The sequence below is a fragment of the Anabrus simplex genome, chromosome 1 (genome assembly GCF_040414725.1).
Source record: "Anabrus simplex isolate iqAnaSimp1 chromosome 1, ASM4041472v1, whole genome shotgun sequence".
NCBI classification, from domain to species: domain Eukaryota; kingdom Metazoa; phylum Arthropoda; class Insecta; order Orthoptera; family Tettigoniidae; genus Anabrus; species Anabrus simplex.
The window spans coordinates 1,275,273,865-1,275,293,879 of NC_090265.1; the positions used below are offsets into that span (position 1 = coordinate 1,275,273,865).

The window sequence follows — 20,015 nt, forward strand, 5'->3', positions numbered from 1 at the left end:
GAGACATGGATCGTGTTAGGATGAAGAGGAACCAAGGACTATTAAAGAGAAAAGCACTCATCATGGTGGTGTAAAATCTCAAATGTACCTCGAGATGACAGCAAACCATACCCAGCATTCGTTAAGTACATTTAATTTGAATATATTAAACCACGAGATTTGATGCCAGTAGCAAATTTATTTTGTAAATATTCACTATCACTATCACTATCACTATCAGCCATATTCAATCGTTTTTACGATGTGGCCTCTTTAAGTCCGAAGCAAGGTAGGTTTTCATGAGGTCTCTCCATCTGGGACGGTCTTGAGCGATGTTCTGCCAATTGATCCCAGTAATCTTCCGGATGTCTTTATCCCATCTGTCCGGTGGTCTTCCCCTTGGTCTGAGATGATCTTTCGGACACCACTCAAGCACAAGCTTTGTCCACCTACCATCAGTTCTCCGAGCAACATGGCCTGCCCACTGCCATTTTAGGGTAAATACCCTTTCTAAAATGTCACTGACCTTTGTGACTGACCTGATGTAATCTGCTCTCTTCCTGTCTTTCTTCGTCAAGCCTAGCATGAACCGTTCCATAGCTCTTTGGGTTGTTCTGAGTTTTTGCTTAACAAACTCGCTCAATGTCCAGGTTTCACAACCGTAAGTCAGTACGGGGAGAACACTCTGTAAATAATAAAATGTTATAATTAATAATATTAAATGTAGGGAACACTATACGCGTGTGACTGGGAAAATATTGTTTATTATTTTAATTAGGGTTTTTAGGTGATAAAGAATAATTATTGATATTTAGCAGGCTTATTTGCATGAATTAGTATATAGATCCCATAAATTCTTAGTGCATATGAAGCACATATTTTGAGAAGAATAGCGCTTTAGCTAAATTTATAATATCTTCATAATGTTACTATCTGGTATAGATTTTCATAGTAATTTGAATATAGACTATATGTTTGCTTCAAGGCAATTCAGGTATAAATGAAACCCATATAATAATAAGTGATCATTGAAGATGTCCAAATCGAGATAATATGTGAATTATATAGATACGCGTGTAAATTGAATCAGTTAAATGACTTGTGAGAATGGAGTCTTCTCTGTAAATTAATAGAACGGATTTGAGATGCAGTGGTATGGTATGGGAAGGTGAAGCTTGTGAGATGTTTGAGATGTTGGAATGATAAAAGATTATAATAATTATGGCTGTTGTGATATATTGAATTAGGCTGAATATACAGGGTGTTAGGTGTATACGTGCAGATATTAAGCTAGTCGGCAAAGAAAAAGACATCTCACAATATATGCTATGTACTTTTTACCTTGTCCTATTAGTTTGCCCATAACTGAACCAAATATTTCAGGACCCAATGTGTTTTGAACGGCCGTAGCTGGATACGCCGGTGATGTCATTCTGTCCACGCGTAGTCCAAGTACAGTAGCAGAGTATAGAGTTTGTTGAACCTGTTTCTTATCGCAGGCCAACACATGTTGTGCACTTCCCCTAAAGGCTTGGCAAGTAGGAGAGGTTGACTCACCTGCCAAGCCACTTGCTGTACTCGAAAACCGGTCTAGGGTAGCCTGTGTGAAAAGTACACAGAATCCTTACGTTGACGTCGAAGATCCGTACCAGCACATGCATGCAAATCAAGTGTTGTGTAGTTGTGTGTGATTTATAAGACGTCAGTGGCATTAATCAGTGACCCAAGCTGACAAAATGAAAGGAAATAGTTAATAAGTAAATGAAAAATGGGCGCAACATTTCTGTGCTGTTATTGCGACAGTCTGCGATGAATTTCTGACGATAGACCATGCGGGTTCTCTATGCTTATTCATAAATATTTTATGTCAATGAAAGGACGATGGACACTGAAAGAAAAGTCTATACATATTCAGTGAAATTATTATTAAAGAGACACATTTCAAAAACCGTAGTTTCATCCATCGTGAACATTGCTCGAAGGAAAAAGAGCTACCGGTACTGTGGAATTGCCGCCGGGCATTTGTAATATAAGGCTTATTCCTTTTCCTAATATTTTTACCCTCCAGGGTTGGTTTTCGCTGGGACTCAGCAAGGGATCCCACCTCTACCGCCTCAAGAGCAGTGTCCTCGAGCGTGAGACATTGGGTCGGGGATACAACTGGGGAGAATGACCAGTACATCGCCCAAGCGGCCCCACCTGCTAGGATGAACAGGGGCCTTGCGGGGGGATGGGAAGGGATAGAAAAGGAAGAGGGAAGGAAGCGGCCGTGGCCTTAAGCTAGGTACCATCGCAGCATTTGCCTGGAGAAGTGGAAAACTACGGGAAACCACTTTCAGGATGGCTGAGGTGCGAATCGAACCACCTCTACTCATTTGACCTCCCGAGGCATAATGGGCCCCGTTCCAACTTTCGTACCCCTTTTCAAATTTCGTGTCAGAGCTCGAAATCGAATCCGGGCCTTCGGGGGGTGGCAGCTAATCACACTAACCACTATACCACAGAGGCGGACAGAAGGCTTATTACTGGACAGTAAGTGCCGATAGGTAAAGTGATGACTGTAATGGACCCGCTTAATTAGAACTTCCGTAATCATAATAATATTACTACTACTACTACTACTAATAATAATGTCTTTACGTTCCACTAACTAATTTTCACGGTTTTCGGAGACGCTGAAATGCCAGAATTTTTTACCGCAGTGTTTTTTAATGCAAGTAAATCTACAGACACGAGACTGGCTTATTTGAGCACCTTCAAATACCACCGAACTGAGCCGCCATCGAACCTGCCAAGGTGGGATCAGAAGACCAGCGCTCTATCGTCCGAGCTACTCAGTCCGGCATTAGAGGTTGGAATAAGTTGGTCGTGTGGTTAGGGGCGCGCAGCTGTGAGCTTGCATTTTGGTGATAGTGGATTCGAACTCCGCTGTCGGCAGCCGGGAAGATGGTTTTCCGTAATTTCCCATTTTCACATCAGGGAAATACTGGGACTGTACCTTTATTAAGGCCTCGAACGCTTCCTTCCCACTTGTATCCCTTTTCTCTCCTATCGTCGACCTACTTGTGTCGGTGCGACGTAAAACAATTTGTAAAAACATGTTTCGGTAATTCCGGAGACATGTCCGCAATTATAAGATTAATAATAATTCGGACTTGTTAAAAGTTCACTATTTTCTTTAGTGTTTTCTGACAGATTACCAGCTACGAAGTTTCAGTGGGGCGTTTAACTCTTATTTTCGTAATAGTTAGTAATAATGGACTAACACAGTTTTTATTATCATATTGGTAGGTGGCTTTACGACGAATGCAAGCTGACAGCCGCGCGCTCCTAATCACACGGCCAACTCGCTCAGTAATAATAATAATAATAATAATAATAATAATAATAATAATAATAATAATAATAATAATAATAATAATAATAAATGTTTTTTGCCAATGGAGACGCGCGGTTTCGGAATTTTGCCCACGGGTATTCTTTAACGTGCCTCTAATTCTACCGATCAGAAGCGGACGTATTTGAGCACCTTCAAATACCAGCGGACTGAGCCAGGATCGAGCCTGCTAAGTTCATGAAACCAGAGTTTGAACCGTCTGAGCCGCTCAACCTGGCAACGTTTATTTTGATACGTTTAATAGGCACTGCAAAAGCTGAATGCTTTAATTTACCATTAAACAAGTTCTTTTCGTTTGGAAGCACGAAAAGGAAGTACGTTTAATTTATTTATTTTTAAAACATGTCCCTTATGGATATGAAGCAAAACGTTCGATGTGCTTTGACAATTCAGTTCTGATACTACTCACTTGGAAATCCTATCCCACGCATTCTTTCGTTGACGTAAGAAACTTTATTTACGTACACGTCAATACGGCGAGTTGGTCTCCCAAGAATCCATGGTATTGAAATCACACTGTGGGAGAATATTTCACGTAAGCAGTTTGACAAATTCACTAGACCTGTCACGGGCCGGTCGGTCGTCTGCTGTTTCTAGCGACGGGGGTGTGGTGGGACGGGTTCCCGCCCCTACATGAAACCACCGGACTAGAGGTATGAGCTGTCTGTCTGACCTTGACCTGAATAACAGCTGTCAGAGAGGCGAATTATCGTCCGTTCTAGTACGCGAGTTACTTCGTAGTAGTAGTAGTAGTAGTAGTAGTAGTAGTAGTAGTAGTAGTATTTGAATAATGCCAGTGTATGAATACCACGAATACCATTATATGCTGCTAGTGTATCGTGTGGCAGAACAGAACACGGGTCGCCCTCAATGAATCTATCGGAAAATCGGAAAAGGCTTTCCAACAGACGGGTGCCGAATCCAGCAACGATACTTGCTGTACTGCAGCGTATTCGCGATGCAGGTTGTGTTACATCACGCTTTCAGAAGCGATGGCCTTAACGGCCACGTGTAATTCTAGACGCGGAAGAAGACATCCTGACAATGGAAATGAAATGGCGTATGGATATTAGTGCCGGGAGATCCCAGGACGGGTTCGGCTCGCTAGGTGCATGTCTTTTGGTTTGACTCCCGTAGGTGACCTGCGCATCTTGATGATAATCGAATGAGGATGAAGACAACACATACACCCAGCCCCATGCCAGGGAAAATAACCATGATGGTTCAAATACCGACGCTGCCGGTAATCGAACCCGGGACCCCTGTAACCAAAGGCCAGCACGCTAACCGTTTTGCCATGGAGCCGGGCATCCTAACAATAGTAAACGATGATCCGGGCGCCGTATGCGTAGTATAACACGTGCCGTTGGTGTACCAACTTGGACCATACGTAGGGCACTGCATGAAGAACGAGTGCATCCTGACCATGTTTCTACGGGTGCAGTGTCTTTGACAGCTGATTACCATTTTCTTACGAGTTGATGTACGTCGCCACGACACAGATAGATATTACGGCGACGACGGGATAGGAAAGGGCTAGGATCGTGAAGAAGCAACCGTGGCCTTAATTAAGGAACAGCACCAGCATTTGCCTGGTGTGAACATGGCAAACCACGGAAAACCGTCTTTAGGGCTGCCGACAGAGGAGATCGAACCGACTATATCCCACTCATGGGCTGTGGAACGTCCCCATTCAGTAGGAGAAGGCAATTTCCAGCACCGGTTATGAATTAATACCTGGATGGGTGTAGTAGGAAGTCGGTTACGTGGACTAATCATCTTTTTATTAATGTTTTCTTGCTCCTGTAGATACAGTACGTTACTTGAGTTTTCAGAGGACGTGTCGCTTCCACTACGCAGAACCACGTGGATTTTACACGATGGTGCAGACATTTCCTCAACGGTGGACAGGACGATGTGGAAATATCAATTGGCCAGCCAGATCTCCAGACGTTATTCCAATGGACTTTAATGTCTGGGGGAACATGAAACACAAAGTATATCGAACTGAAGTAACCACTTCGGACGACTTCCGTGAACGTATTGTTTAAGCAGCAGAGGATATTCTGAACAACCCTGGTGAAATGAAATGAAATGAAATGAAATGTCGTATGGCTTTTAGTGCCGGGATATTCCAGGACGAGTTCGGCTCGCCAGGTGCAGGTCTTTCCATTTGACTCTCGTAGGCGACCTGCGCGTCGTGATGAGGATGAAATGATGATGAAGACAACACATACACTCAGCCCCCGTGCCGTTGGAATTAACCAGTTAAGGTTAAAATCCCCGACCCGGCCGGGAATCGAACCGGGACCCTCTGAACGAAAGGCCAGTACGCTGACCGTTCAGCCAACGAGTCGGACACAACCCTGGTGTCTTGGCTCGAATGTGTCGCAACTGGATTCGGAGAAGTGAAGCCTGCAGGGAAGCCCAGGGTGATCACTTTGAACAATTGCTACGAGTTTTACTTTGGTATGTCAGATGTTACGCCATTTCTGCAACGTAATGGCTTGGGAGTACAGTACAGTATCGCCTTAGTATTTTGAGTCTCGATAGGTCGATATTCTCATAAATCCGAGCAGGGAAATTGATGTACCGGTATCAAAAATTATAAATCGAGAGTTTCAGTGCGCGAGTGCGGAAGACGTGCTTGTTAAAACGCTAGACATTGACCTTGAACGCATTTCGGCAGTTGCTCAATCCTACACTGCATGTGTTGTTTTTTTGCTACTTGCTTTACGTCGCACCGACACAGATACGTCTTATGGGGACGATGGGACAGGAAAGGGCTAGGTGTGGGAAGGAAGCGGCCATGCCTTAATTAAGGTACAGCCCCACCATTTGCCTGGTGTGAAAATGGGAATCCACGGAAAACCATATTCAGGGCTGCCGACAGTGGGGTTCGAACCTACTATCTCCCGAATACTGGATACTGGCCGCACTTAAGTGACTGCAGCTATCGAGCTCGGTTTTTTGATTCTTTACGTGTGTTCGAGAAATTTATATTTTGTTTCTTATTCACTACGAGTTAAAACAGAAGACACTTTGCGTTTTTAAGGGCCGATTACCTTAAAACAGCAATCATCATCATTAACACGTACAAAAATTCAAAAAATGCTTGTTTTATATTCATCACTACTGAAATATGAAAACAATTCAATCAAATTAGTTATTTCATTCCCACACTCGTAGAGGGGTGGATGGGCCGTCAGCTACACGTGTAGCTCTTGGGCCATGGAGTAAGGAAGTAGAGTTGTGAGGATGAAATAATTCAAGTTGGACGTATGTCTTGTACATACAATAAATTGAATTGAACATGTTAGTAAATACCTGAACGCGCAGAGAGATAACCGCAGCAACAACACGGACCCCAGAGGAGGCCCGCAGAACACACCACCCAGGACAGAGACCCCGTTTATTGAGTACGTTTTCATGGTACGATGTTGACATAGTACAATGTTGACATACATACCTGGGTAAATAAATAAACAAACAAACAAACAGATAGAAGTGGTTGGCCTTGAACTTGCTGTGCCGAGTGAGACGAGTTCTTAGTCCAGATATGTGAACAAAACAAGCACTGAGGTCATTGACCATGCTACACGTTTAAAGGCTGCAGAGCAGATTAAAGGCGATGTATCACAAGGCCAAACTTAAACATGTAACAGAACGTAAAATGTAACTCTGTCACATGAGAAACGAAACACACCCGGGCTGGGGAAACAAACACAGATCTTGCACCACTGTCTTGAAGCACAGGACAGAAGTACACCGGGACACGATACAAAAGGTGAATTAAAGACGGAAAAAGTATTGTGTCACATGAAGCTAAAGATATGTTATAAATAAACGAAATAAACTAAATAATAAAAATAATAATTATATAAAAATAACAATAATATTAATAACAAAACATCAAATATGAATAACAAGTATACGACTTAAAAGGAGAGTAAAAAGAGGAATAAGACGAAAGTATGAACAGGTGAATAATAATAATAATAATAATAATAATAATAATAATAATAATAATAATAATAATAATAATAATAATAATAATAATAATAATACCGGTTATGTTATTTGATTTACGTCCCACTAACTACTCATACTGTTTCTGGAGGCGCTGTAATTTAGTCCCGCAGGAGTTATTTTTACGTGCCAGTAAATCTACCGACACGAGGCTGACGAGCACCTTCGAATGCCACCGGACGGACCCAAGATCGAGCCTGCTAAGTTGGAAACAAGAAACCAGTGCTTTAAACGTCTGAGCAACTCAGACTGGCCACTTTTATTTTGCTTTATTTTACCATTACACATATGCTTTTCGTTTGCAAGCACGAAATAATAATGTAATTTTTTACGTCCCAATAACTACTTTGGCGGGTTTTGGAGACGCCGAGGTGCTGGAATGTTGTACCGCAGGACTTTTTTAAATGCAAGTAAATCTACAGACACGAAACTGGCGTATTTCAGCACCTTCAAATACCCCCGAATTGAGCCTCCATCGAACCTGCCAAGATGGGATCAGAATACCAGCGCTCTATCGTCCGAGGTGCTCAACCCGGCATTAGAGCTTGGAATACGTTGGTCGTGCGGTTAGGGGCGCGAAATTGTGAACTTTCAGTGGGGAGATACTGGGTTCGAACTCCACTGTCGACAGCCCTGAAGATGGTTCTCCGTGGTTTCCCATGTTCACATCAGGAAAATGCTGGAGTTGAACCTCATTTAGGTCACGAACGCTTCCTTCTCACTTCTACACCTTTTCTGTCCCATCGTCGCCATAAGACATATCTGTGTAGGTGCGACTTAAAGCCAATTTTGAAAATCATCATAATTAGGACATTATACAACTGTCGAGATCCATAGTTATAAACGATGAGAAGTATTTTCTAGGCAGACATTATTGGCGAGTAGTTAATAATAATAATAATAATAATAATAATAATAATAATAATAATAATAATAACAATAATAATAATGGTATTTGCGTTACGTTTACGGTTTTTGGAGAGGATGAGGTGCCGGAATTTAGTCCCGCAGGGGTTCTATTTACGTGCCAATAAATCTACCGGCACGAGTGTGACGTATTTGAGCACATTCAAAAACTACCGGACTGGGCCAAGTTCGAACCTGCGAGGTTGGAGTCAAAGGACCAGCACCTCAACCTTCTGAGCCACACAGCCCGGGAGGAGGCACGAAATGTAGGTACGTTTAATTTATTTATTTGTATAACATGTCCATTATTCGTTTGAAGTAAAACGTTGGCTGTGCTTGCCTAATTCAATTCAATCCCATGCTTGCTTTCGTTGGCGTAAAGACATAGGTTTTCAGGTCATTTCCATACTCACTAGACCATGGGGCTGACGACCACAGATATCCCAATCCCCTAAATGACGTAACAGCAAATGAACCAGTATTAACGCTGACAATTCGATACAGCTCCAGGGTCCGAAACCGATAACTAGGGTTGTCTGACGGAAACTAAATACTAACAACAAAACCAGTCTGGCGGGAATGTAACGTAACATGGTGAACACCGGTAGCAGCCTTCAGCTGTTATCGTAGTTCAGTTGCTCGTAAACATAAAACAAGTTTGGCAAGTATATTACGTAACATCTCGTGGCATTGCATTAGCGGTCAGCTGTTACGGTAGTATATTTGCTCTGAAACATAAACAGAAACCGGTTTGGCACGGATGGCGCGTGACTTGCCTGTTATCAACGGAAAGCTATTCATTCACAGAACAAGGCATACTACCTATTCTAAAAACATCGTATCCCTTTGCTCTCGAAAATAACTTCCGCGGATTACTAAAAGTTTGATATATAGTGGTTCGTCACATCGTTCTCTATTGCTACAAGAAATATCTGCACGTATACACCTAACACCCTGTATAGCCAGATAATGAATAATAAGAACAGTTGGCTCTCAAATGAATGCGTACTTGAGAACGAGCCAAGATGATATAAAGGAAAAAGAAAGAAAGAATGAAAGAAAGATAGGAAGAAAGAAAGAAAGAAGGAAAGAAAGAAAGAAAGAAAGAAAGAAAGAAAGAAAGAAAGAAAGATAAGGAATACAATAGAGTTTTGTAGCCGCAGAACAAGGCACACAGCCATTGTCATACGTTGATGGATTTACGATGTAAGGATTTGCAGGGTCTGAGGGGAGATTGTGTTGTTTCCAACAAGCTTAGCAATTACCTGCAGGACTTCCTTTCATTTGCCAGTACAGTACCGATCCCATTCTAATGGTACCTTATGAGAAACGTGGATAATTTTATGATTTTGTGATGGATGGACTACTCCCCAGTTTTTTGCATTAAATTACCTCGTGATAGGAGTTTTAGATTTTTACCTCGGAAGCTGAAATACCTGAGTTCGCCTTTCGGGACAATGGATTTAACCTGATACTATGGCTTGATTAAGCCATATCTTCAAGATCTATTGTGTGCTATATTCTTGATATTTTTATGTGATGTGTTTACGTGTTTTATTATTCCCAAAGTGTTTTATGGTGATGGGTTGGATACCAGCGTTGATTGATTTTATTTTGAATATAATTTGTTAGGTAAACCCAGGATACGCGTATATGTTCAGTGTAATATACCAGGTGGCTCTCGAACGCAGTACTTTCTACTTATAATTGCCCCGCATGCACAAATGATGAATGGGATGTCTACCAACTGATTTTCACAGGAGAACTACTACCAACGGGCAGGTAACGTCAGAATATGAAGAAATAGGAAACGGAGTGTCACTCGCTGCATGTTACTCAGCGCTACTGGTCAAATGCACCCCTTGCATTAGTAAACATCTTTTTTGACCGCATAGTTCTAGGCTGGTGTCTTTTTTTATTATTTATCACATGGATATCAGTGCCGGAATTGTCCGAGGACATTTTTGAGTGGCCTGGTGTAGGTCTTTCAATTTGACGCCCATGGACGTCCAACACGTCTTGGTGTGAGATGATGGTGATGATGATAAAGGAGTACGAAGAGGGTGAAATCCGGTGTTGGTTCGTAGCCCACTCATGTCGAATAACACCAAAGGATCTCTTCAAGATTTAACACCATCCGACGGACAAATCTCCCTCAACAACGTATTAAGCCCTCGCTCCATGTGAACACTGCTGAGAGATTTGGAACTAAATTCAAGCTTTTTGCACGTAACTTAGTGATTAGAAATTCTATTCCACCATCTCGCCTACCCCGTCGGTCCACATTCGCATATTGAAACTATTTTCCACCAACAGGACTCGAAGGGGCTAACCATAGTGTCAGACTGTATGGACTTGGCGCCTTAACGATCATGGTTGTGTGATGGGCCTCTAAAGTTGAGGATGGATGATGTAGAGGAAGATATGCGAACAGTAGATGTCAATCCTGAAGTGAGTGAACCGGACAGAGAACCTCATTCAAGCGAACAAACGCGAAGAAAGGTGGAACTGATGGCTCCCGCTCAAAATTATTTTTTGGAAGTTTAAATTAAACCAATCCCAGCTTTCTTAGGAATAAACAAGTATACAATATTTTGTATCAACCAGACACTAAACGAATTAGTGTGTGCAGATTGTGCACATCTGAAAACACGCACAAGTGCTCTATTTTCTGAAAAGAAACAATATAACTCCAAATTAAAATTCTTGTCAAAGTATACCATTTTTTCCATAGCTCGGGCATCCTAAAAACATCATTCAGAATTTTGGTATGATTGAGCATTTTATTATTATTATTCTATTAATTTATATTTTGTTATAAATTAAAAATAAATTAACATCGACAACAATCTTCCTTGTTGTCTTAATTTATTGTATTTATTTTGTTTAAAACGAACCCTAAATAATAGTTCACATACAACGACTCTTGCAGCATTACAGTTCATTATGAATCACAGTATATATCGGAGATAAGTTAACGTTACGGATGTGTAGATATAGTTCTACAATTTAAAGGAAACAGGTTGCCTCTCTTTCCAGTTAACTATTGAATGCCTTACGATGTTTCATTGGATATTAATTTACATAGGCTCTACAGTATTTTAAATAGACTTCAGGGAGGGATTCAGTTAGGTGGAAATGTAGTAAGCAGTTTGGCCTATGCTGACGACTTGGTCTTAATGGCACTGTGCCGAAAGCCTGCATTCTGATATCTTGGAACTTGAAAATAGGTGCAATGAGTATGGTATGAAAATTAGCCTCTCGAAGTCTAAATTGATGTCAGTAGGTAAGAAATTCAACAGTATTGAATGTCAGATTGGTGATAGAAAGCTAGAACAGGTCGATAATTTCAAGTATTTAGGTTGTGTGTTCTCCCAGGGTGGTAATATAGTAAGTGAGATTGAATCAAGGTGTAGTAAAGCTAATGCAGTGAGCTCGCAGTTGCGATCAACAGTGTTCTGTAAGAAGGAAGTGAGCTCCCAGACGAAACTATCTTTACATCGGTCTGTTTTCAGACCAACTTTGCTTTACGGGAGCGAAAGCTGGGTGGACTCAGGATATCTTATTCATAAGTTAGAAGTAACAGACATGAAAGTAGCAAGAATGGGAACAGGTGGGAACATTGGCAGGAGGGTACTCGAAATGAGGAGATAAAGGCTAATTGAGGAGATAAAGGCTAATTGAGGAATGAACTCGATGGATGAAGCTGTACGCATAAACCGGCTTCGGTGGTGGGGTCATGTGAGACGAATGGAGGAGGATATGTTACCTAGGAGAATAATGGACTCTGTTATGGAGGGTAAGAGAAGTAGAGGGAGACCAAGACGACGATGGTTAGACTCGGTTTCTAACGATTTAAAGATAAGAGGTATAGAACTAAATGAGGCCACAACACTAGTTGCAAATCGAGGATTGTGGCGACGTTTAGTAAATTCTCAGAGGCTTGCAGACTGAACGCTGAAAGGCATAACAGTCTATAATGATAATGTTTGTATGTATGTATTAACTATATAGACCGTTTTGATTATTTCATCAATGTACATTTCAGCTTCGTTAAGGGACAAGATTCTCCTGGATCGACGGCTGAGGTTTTTCGTGGTGATGTTCTTTGCTGCTGTGGTAGCTCCCGTACTATTATACATCTACCTCTTCCAGGATCAACTGGTGGGGGGTCCTCAGCTGCAAACGTGTCTAGTGAGAGATGAGTACAGGTACGTTCAAAATTGTTAGAAATGGTATTGCAGGTCATCTTAATAATTATCTAATAACAGAGGATATTAATGCCTGTAATTTTCTATTGGAGGTCAAAATTCCCTGAGACTCTGGGCTATAAAAACTATACTTGGAACTACTGAATGATACTCACTGATAGGTTTTCATATCAGTTTCTTCCACCTAGACATTTTTTTTAATTTCTGTTTCCCTCGTCCTGTACTCCCAATCAAATTCGCATGCTTGCATATATAATACCTCTCTGAAATCATGCTTTAACCAGTGATATAAACTAGAGGTATGCAATTATTTTTGATCACATATAGATTGAAGAGAAACTTTGAGTTATACTATGAAGTAAGTTACGTTTGAGTGCAAGAACCCCCGTCGAAAACGAGATTGAATCATCCACTCCCTCACAGACGAGAGTATTAGTGTACTTCCGAGTCGTTCGATTACTGGCTTCAGTGGTTATTTTATGTGAAATATTCACTGATGATCATCTATAAAAATAATAAAGGATACGAGTGCATGATAGTGTAGAAAAAATACTGATGATTTGCATTTTTACAGAAACCTTGTAGTGCTTATCAAGTCCCATACTTACCGAATACTTCTTGTTTCCCAGGACTTGATTTTCGCTTAAACTTACTTTCCTTATAAAATGGTGGTTTTCTACCAACTATAAATTCAATGTATTACCCCCCTTGTTATTAAATATAAATATATAGTGTTATTTTATGCATTAAATGGCGTTAATGAGGCAATCACTGTACGGAGCCTGAATCACAACACGTTGCCGAACTCATTGATATTGTTACGTGCTGGCACTTTCTTAGTTCCCTTCGCTATTTCCTGGAAGGTCCGAACGTGTTTGCCGTGCGGTTAAGTTCACGCAGGTGGGAGATAGGTAGGTTCGAATCCCGCCGTCAGCAGCCCCGAAGATGATTTTCCGTGGTTTCCCATTTTCACATCAGGCAAATGTTGGACTGTATCATAGTTTAAGGCCACAGACGCCACCTTCCCAATACTATTCCTTTCCCATCCTTCCGCCAAAACCCTTCGATGTTTTAGTGCGTTTAAACAAGAGTAGCAAGTGTTTATCCTGGAACGGATGAGTAAGCCAGACCTGAGACCTTCCAAACGGTCCAAGGACATGCGCGTACTCTACTTCTGTTATGCTTTCTTCTGGTTTCCCTGGCGTATTTTCGAAATGGAAATAAGCATGTCTCGTCCCTAGCCGAGCCCCGAAGACTCTAGTATTCCATCTTTAGGATATAAAAAGAACGGTGGCCACGAACGAGTGGGATAAAGGGAGTGAGACAGCAGTAGGGCTGGCTGTCGTCAGTGTCCCACCGGAGTCGAAGTATCGTCGTGTACTGAGGGGAGTAATGTGTGTGTACTGGCGTGGACTCAGTGTGGGGAACATTTGGGGTGTGTGTTAATCTTCGTTGTTGTGAGGAGTATCGTGTTGGTTGTTATCAGTGTGGAGTTGTTGCTGTTATGTGACGGCTGTTTCCAGTCGTTAGTGCTGAGTAGTTCACTGTGTGGAGTTACCGCCACGTGAATTGTCTATGTTGACGGTGTGAGTGGCGGAATTCCTCGTGAGTAGAGCCAAGGAACACTTGCCGTGTGTTGTAGTGGTGACCACTCTCTGTTCGAACCTATCTACGTGAAGCTGTTGTGTGTAAAGTGACTGAGAGTGTGAAGCGGAAGTGAAAGGTGAAACCTGTCAATAAGGATTATGGTCCGTACCAGGTAATGACCGCCCAGCTGGAGAGATGATGTGAGATACTTTGCATAAATACAGTAATTGGTGGACTGTGGCCATTCTATAATTGGGTCATCCTGAATTAAATTAGATCGATGAAACTGACAGTGCTTTATTCGTAGCAGTATTCACTTTAGCGAGGCTGAGTGACTCACATGGTAGAAACACTGGACTTCTGAGCTCAAGATGTTGGGTTCGATAGTGGCTGAATCCAATGCTACTTGTATATAGTCAAATACGACAGCCTCGTGTCGTTGGGTTATTGGAACCTAAGATAACTCCTGTGGAGAAAATTTAAAAACCCCGGAATCTCTAAAAACTGCGCAACTGGGGCGTAAAACAAATAATATAAATTTTGAACTCAACTAACTCTTCGATAGGGAAAACGTGACTCCGAGTGGAGTCCAGCATTATTTCCAAATACGTGTGCCAGCCTCATCCCTACCTCCTTCCAACCTAGGTCAACATTATCATAATCTTGTTCTACTGTATGCCGTGCTTTTGTTTGTTTATTGCTATAGTAGTGCCGTTTTGGTAAATATTTACAATTTTTTCTGAACGTAATGCATCATTTCACTGACGCTTTCCATCTCCTTTCAGGACTCCTGCAATACAGAGGTAGACTATACTTAAATAACTTTGAACAAGACCAAGAATATGGGTTTCGATCGAGATAACTAAATAAAATTCAGGAAACTCAATCGTCGTACACTGGTAATTTTTGACAATTGAGATTCTTGAACTTTATTTAACTTTCAACAAATTTGTAATGAGTCCAGTATTATTCCCTTGCCACGACATCATAACATTTAACTCTTAAAAAGTTCAAGGTTTGTCAGTATAAGGTCGATGCAGTCTAACGCACACATCTCTTCTTCTTCTTCTTCTTCTTCTTCTTCTTCTTCTTCTTCATATTCTTTATCTGTTTACCCTCCAGTGTCAGTTCTTCCCTCGGACTCAGCGACGGATCCCACCTCTACCGCCTGAAGGGCAGTTTCCTGGAGCTTCAGACACTGCGTTGGGGATACAACTGAGGATGATGACCAGTACCTCACCCAGGTGGCCTCTCCTGCTATGCTGAACAGGGACATTTCGGGGGGATGGGAAGATTGGAAGTGATGAAGAGGGAAGGAAGCGCCCGTGGCCTTAAGTTAGGTACCATTCCGGCATTTGCCTGGAGGAGGAGTGGAAAACCACGAAAATCCACCTCCAGGATGGCTGAGGTGGGAATCGTACCTACCTCTACTCAGTTGACCTCCCGAGGATGAGTGGACCCCGTTCCAGCCCTCGTACCACATTTCAAATATCGTGGCAGAGTCGGGAATCGAACCCCGACTTCCGAGGGTGGCAGATAATCACACTAACCACTACACCACGGAGGCAGACCTAACGCACACATATCCATGTAATACTCTCCCATATCACGGTACATTGTAAAGCTTGTTCTTCAAAAATATTTTATTGTCATTGTGCTAGCTGTTTAGCACTGCAGTATTGCAAGTAAGATTTCAACGATGGATGGATTGAATCCGGTGGCATAAGCTGTAGGTTTCATCAAGTTCATTTGTAAGATATGAATAAGGGAAATTCATTTTCAAGACAGACAACAAAGGAGTTCAAACTTGTAGTTTCACGTCAACCAAACAACTGGACAATGGGGTTCAGATTAATAATTTATTGAGTACAAGTGTATGAGTGCAAGGTACATACGCCGTATCGCACTGACAACTCACTGCGTCAGAAAAATTCACATTTGTATTGTCGTATTTGCTTGTCAACGCGATATTTCTGGTATATGTAAGCAAAATTAGGGACTTTATCACTGTTTATCATTCTACTTCCTGTACCACCTCATCGCATTTAAAGCGATACCACCATTTTTAAAAACAAGATTCAACTTGGAGTATTATCTTATTAAATATAGGATATTTCACACGATTCCTCGATTTAAATGGAATATATCAATAGAATGCCTACGCAGATGGCATCATTGAGATGATTAAGGAAGATAATGAAGGTAAGATACGGAAGAGATGAGAGAGATTACGGTAGCTTCTTACAACAGGCTGTCGCGGTGAGTCTAAAATTTCAACGAATGTAAGACTAAGTGCATATTGATGTCAAGAACTGATGGAGACCACGCCGAGATATCTGCAAAAGTATGATTATAGCGAACAAAATGAAATACCTGGGAGCATGGTTAACTTCATTTAAAGATGTGGAATTCGGCGTAAAGGAGAGATCCGGGCAGGAAAAAATGTGCATTTCCTTAATCTGCGATATATCCTAAGATGCAGGGTCGTATTTTATCGAACAAAGATCAACGTTATTCGCCTAGAAGCTAGAAGTCCGGCCGAGCCAAGCTCGATATCGTCGAAAGGATAAACACACATACATACATACATACATACATACATACATACATACATACATACATACATACATACATACATACATTATTTACTGTTCAGTCACCGAATTGCGAGCCCTGTAGCAGTACTGTCGCTTGGCAAGTTCTTTCTCTCACCAATCCACTTGTTTCCCTCTCCAGCCCTGTCTATAGAATGCTGACAACGCCCTCTCCATCACACAAATCCACTCCACTGGCCTCTCGTAGCAAGGAGGAGGAGATGTTAAGACGATATTTTCGTGAGGCACAGTAGCACTTTTACACTTGTTATTATAAATTTTCTTTTGGACGGTAATTAAATACTTCTTATATCACACAAGTTATCAGTTACTCAGAAAACACTGGTGAACAAAAATCGGCGGATATCTAGGTATCCAACATGCATTTTAAGACAACTCAACATGCTGATTCAAAACATCCAAACCATTTCTCATTATCCCTCACTGTTCTTGAGATGTCTGTCTCTGAGGTCATCAGCCCAGAGGCTGGTTGGATCCTCAAATAGCACCACCAAAGGTTATGCGGTTATGAGGAAACCCCAAAAACCAATGGCAGCACCAAAATGAGGCGTACTAGGCAAGATGAGGAGTGAGGTAGTTTGCCATTGCTTTCCTCACTGGGTCAGAAAGTACTATTGCAGCACAACTGACCCTATGAGCAGCACCTTTCATAACACTCAGATGCACTAGTCATGCTCTGAATGTCATTACTCAGCAATACCCATACCCAAGCAACTTCCATATTGTCGCAGCCATGGATGTTGACTGGGACTTCGGTGGAAGCTACACTTTACTCTGGCCTGTGCCAAGAGATGGATGCAAAAGTACTGTATCCATCAAGAAATGACAGCAGGCATGTTCTTGAGATATACATCAACCGCATACATACAGTATGATTCAGCAGCCCCTTCCATTATCGTTTGCTGCAGCCCAACTAACGTGCACATGGTTATAGGGGTGCTATTCCCCTGCAGGCGTACGGTATGCTACTAATGTTCAGTGAGCACATTTTGCACACGATTCTGAACCCTAGGGAAATGTCACATCATCCGTTCACAAAACATGACGCCTTGAAATCATGTAACAACGCTTTTTACCATGTAACTATATTAATGTGTCGTGCCACGTGACCTGGTCTAACGACGAGGGGAATCAAAGCATAAAACTAGGTAACAGTGCAGTAATTAATGTCTTAAACACCGAACCGGATGGCGTATGTACTCTCCTCTCGTCGTACTACAGCATGTTTACAGGAGTGTAGCGTAGCAGATGTGTTAGGCGTCCGCCTAGCGATAGTCTTAATGTGCCGGCGGTGGTGCGAATCCTGCATCGTTCAAACATTTTTGCGTTGGTATGATGTTTGAATATGTAACCACAGGCCAAAGTTTGCCGCATTCAAACAGTAGAATGACGCCATCATTCACCTTGCGCCCTGCGCAGACTCCGCTCGTTAGGGCCTAAATGTAATGTAATCTCTGCTATCATTCGGCATGTTTCCCATAGAGGAATACATTGAAATGCTCCTCATTTACGGGAAGACAAAACGCGTGCGAGGCACTACGCCTGTACCAGGAATGGTAACCCAGAGGCGACACCCGGCTACTACGAGATTCCTCCGTGTTGAAAAAGGCCTAAGGACAACAGGTGTGATTTCCAACCAGCCACCAGTCAGCGATAGGCCCGTTACATCAGGTGAAACAGAAGAGGTCGTTCTGGAGGCAGCTCGAAATAATCCACACATCAGTACAAGGCCGATTGCACGACAGGTGAACACACCAGTAAGCCGTCCGTCTGGCGAATACTGCATGAACATGAATTTCACCCATACCATCTTGAGCTACACCAAGAGTTCCATTGGCGGGATTTCGAAACCTGATGTCTCAGGTGCGACCCTCTTACGAAACGGCAAAGCATGGAATGGCGTTCTCCGGGATCCTCTCGTCGGAAAAAGATTAGAGCCGGAAAATCACGCATCAAACTCGCTTTGAAAGGAAAGAGATTTGACGATATTCCTGACATCCAACGAAACGTGACGAGGCTTCTGAGCACCATCCCAAAGAAGCCTTCTTGCAAAGTTTCTAGGACATGTATCGCCGATCTCAGCAGTGCATAGTTACGGGAGGGGACTATTTCGAATGAAAATAAGATCAATGTCGTGCATTGTTCATCTATGTTGATATTACAGGACTATTCACCGAAATTTATTGTCACAGTTTGTAATTTTATCTTACCTACGTAACAGTAAACGGAACTAACGAGTAGACATACATTCACAAATATACTAGAAATGTTAAGGGTTTCTGAATTGCTACCTGGTTAACGACGTAATGGCATAAGTAGGTTTTCGACAACGCTGATTCAGAAACAGTATGAGTATGGGCAAGTAGAGTCCATGCTTTAAATACGTTAGAGTCTCTTTTTTTTTTGCTACGGGCTTTACGTCGCACCGACACAGATAGGTCTTATGGCGACGATGGGATAGGAAAGGCATAGGAGTTGGAAGGAAGCGGCCGTGGCCTTAATTAAGGTACAGCCCCCAGCATTTGCCTGGTGTGAAAATGGGAAACCACGAAAACCATCTTCAGGGCTGCCGATAGTGGGATTCGAACCTACTATCTCCCGGATGCAAGCTCACAGCCGCGCGCCTCTACACGCACAGCCAACTCGCCCGGTCGTTACAGTCTCTGCATTTGCATTTGCTTCTTGAGACAATGAAACATAAAACAAGATAATGATCCACAAAACCGCGATCAATCATTGTCAATCATAATTGATCTGCACTGAGGGCTATGATCTCATTTTCTCCGAAATTAGCAAACTATACAATTCTACGTACCAAACTCGTTCGCTATAAGGCAAGTGAAGCTACAGGCGAAATTCGCGTATAATTGTGACCTAATCTAATGCCTTGAAGGGCTGATTGCTTCAGTGTTTAGCTTTCACTACCGAACTATAGTCGAAATATTCTTTCAGTTTGTTAGGTCATATGGGGAAAATATAGCACATGCCAAAGGTGTTAAGTGCAGAACAAAACCAGCCGTTTGGCAATTTCCAGTAAAATCCAGGCGAGGAAAACAAATATTCAGCTCGAGTGTTCTTCAGCGAGCGATTCGCATGGAGTCCACAGTAGTTGAGCTAGCTGGTGTACCATAACCATAGCTCAGATACCTTTCAATAGAACAGGAATGACCAGCGCCACCTTACCCCAATCGGGAAAGAATCCGATGGTTTTGCGTTCGGTTCTCACGAGTGTAAGTTTTCTTGTACACTTAATATCTTTTTGGAATATAATACTAGGGTTGCGGCATAAAA

At 42.1% G+C, this 20,015-nt stretch overlaps 1 protein-coding gene across 1 annotated transcript in view; it reads left to right on the forward strand.

Moving 5' to 3' along the window:
• The window catches only part of LOC136858268 (lysosomal alpha-glucosidase), a 246,183-nt gene that overhangs the window by 192,800 nt on the left and 33,368 nt on the right, over positions 1-20,015 (forward strand). Inside the window, exon 3 of the mRNA XM_067137674.2 lies at positions 12,360-12,522. Within this exon, the coding sequence (XP_066993775.2) occupies positions 12,360-12,522 (163 nt within the window). The remainder of the gene's footprint in view (positions 1-12,359; positions 12,523-20,015) is intronic.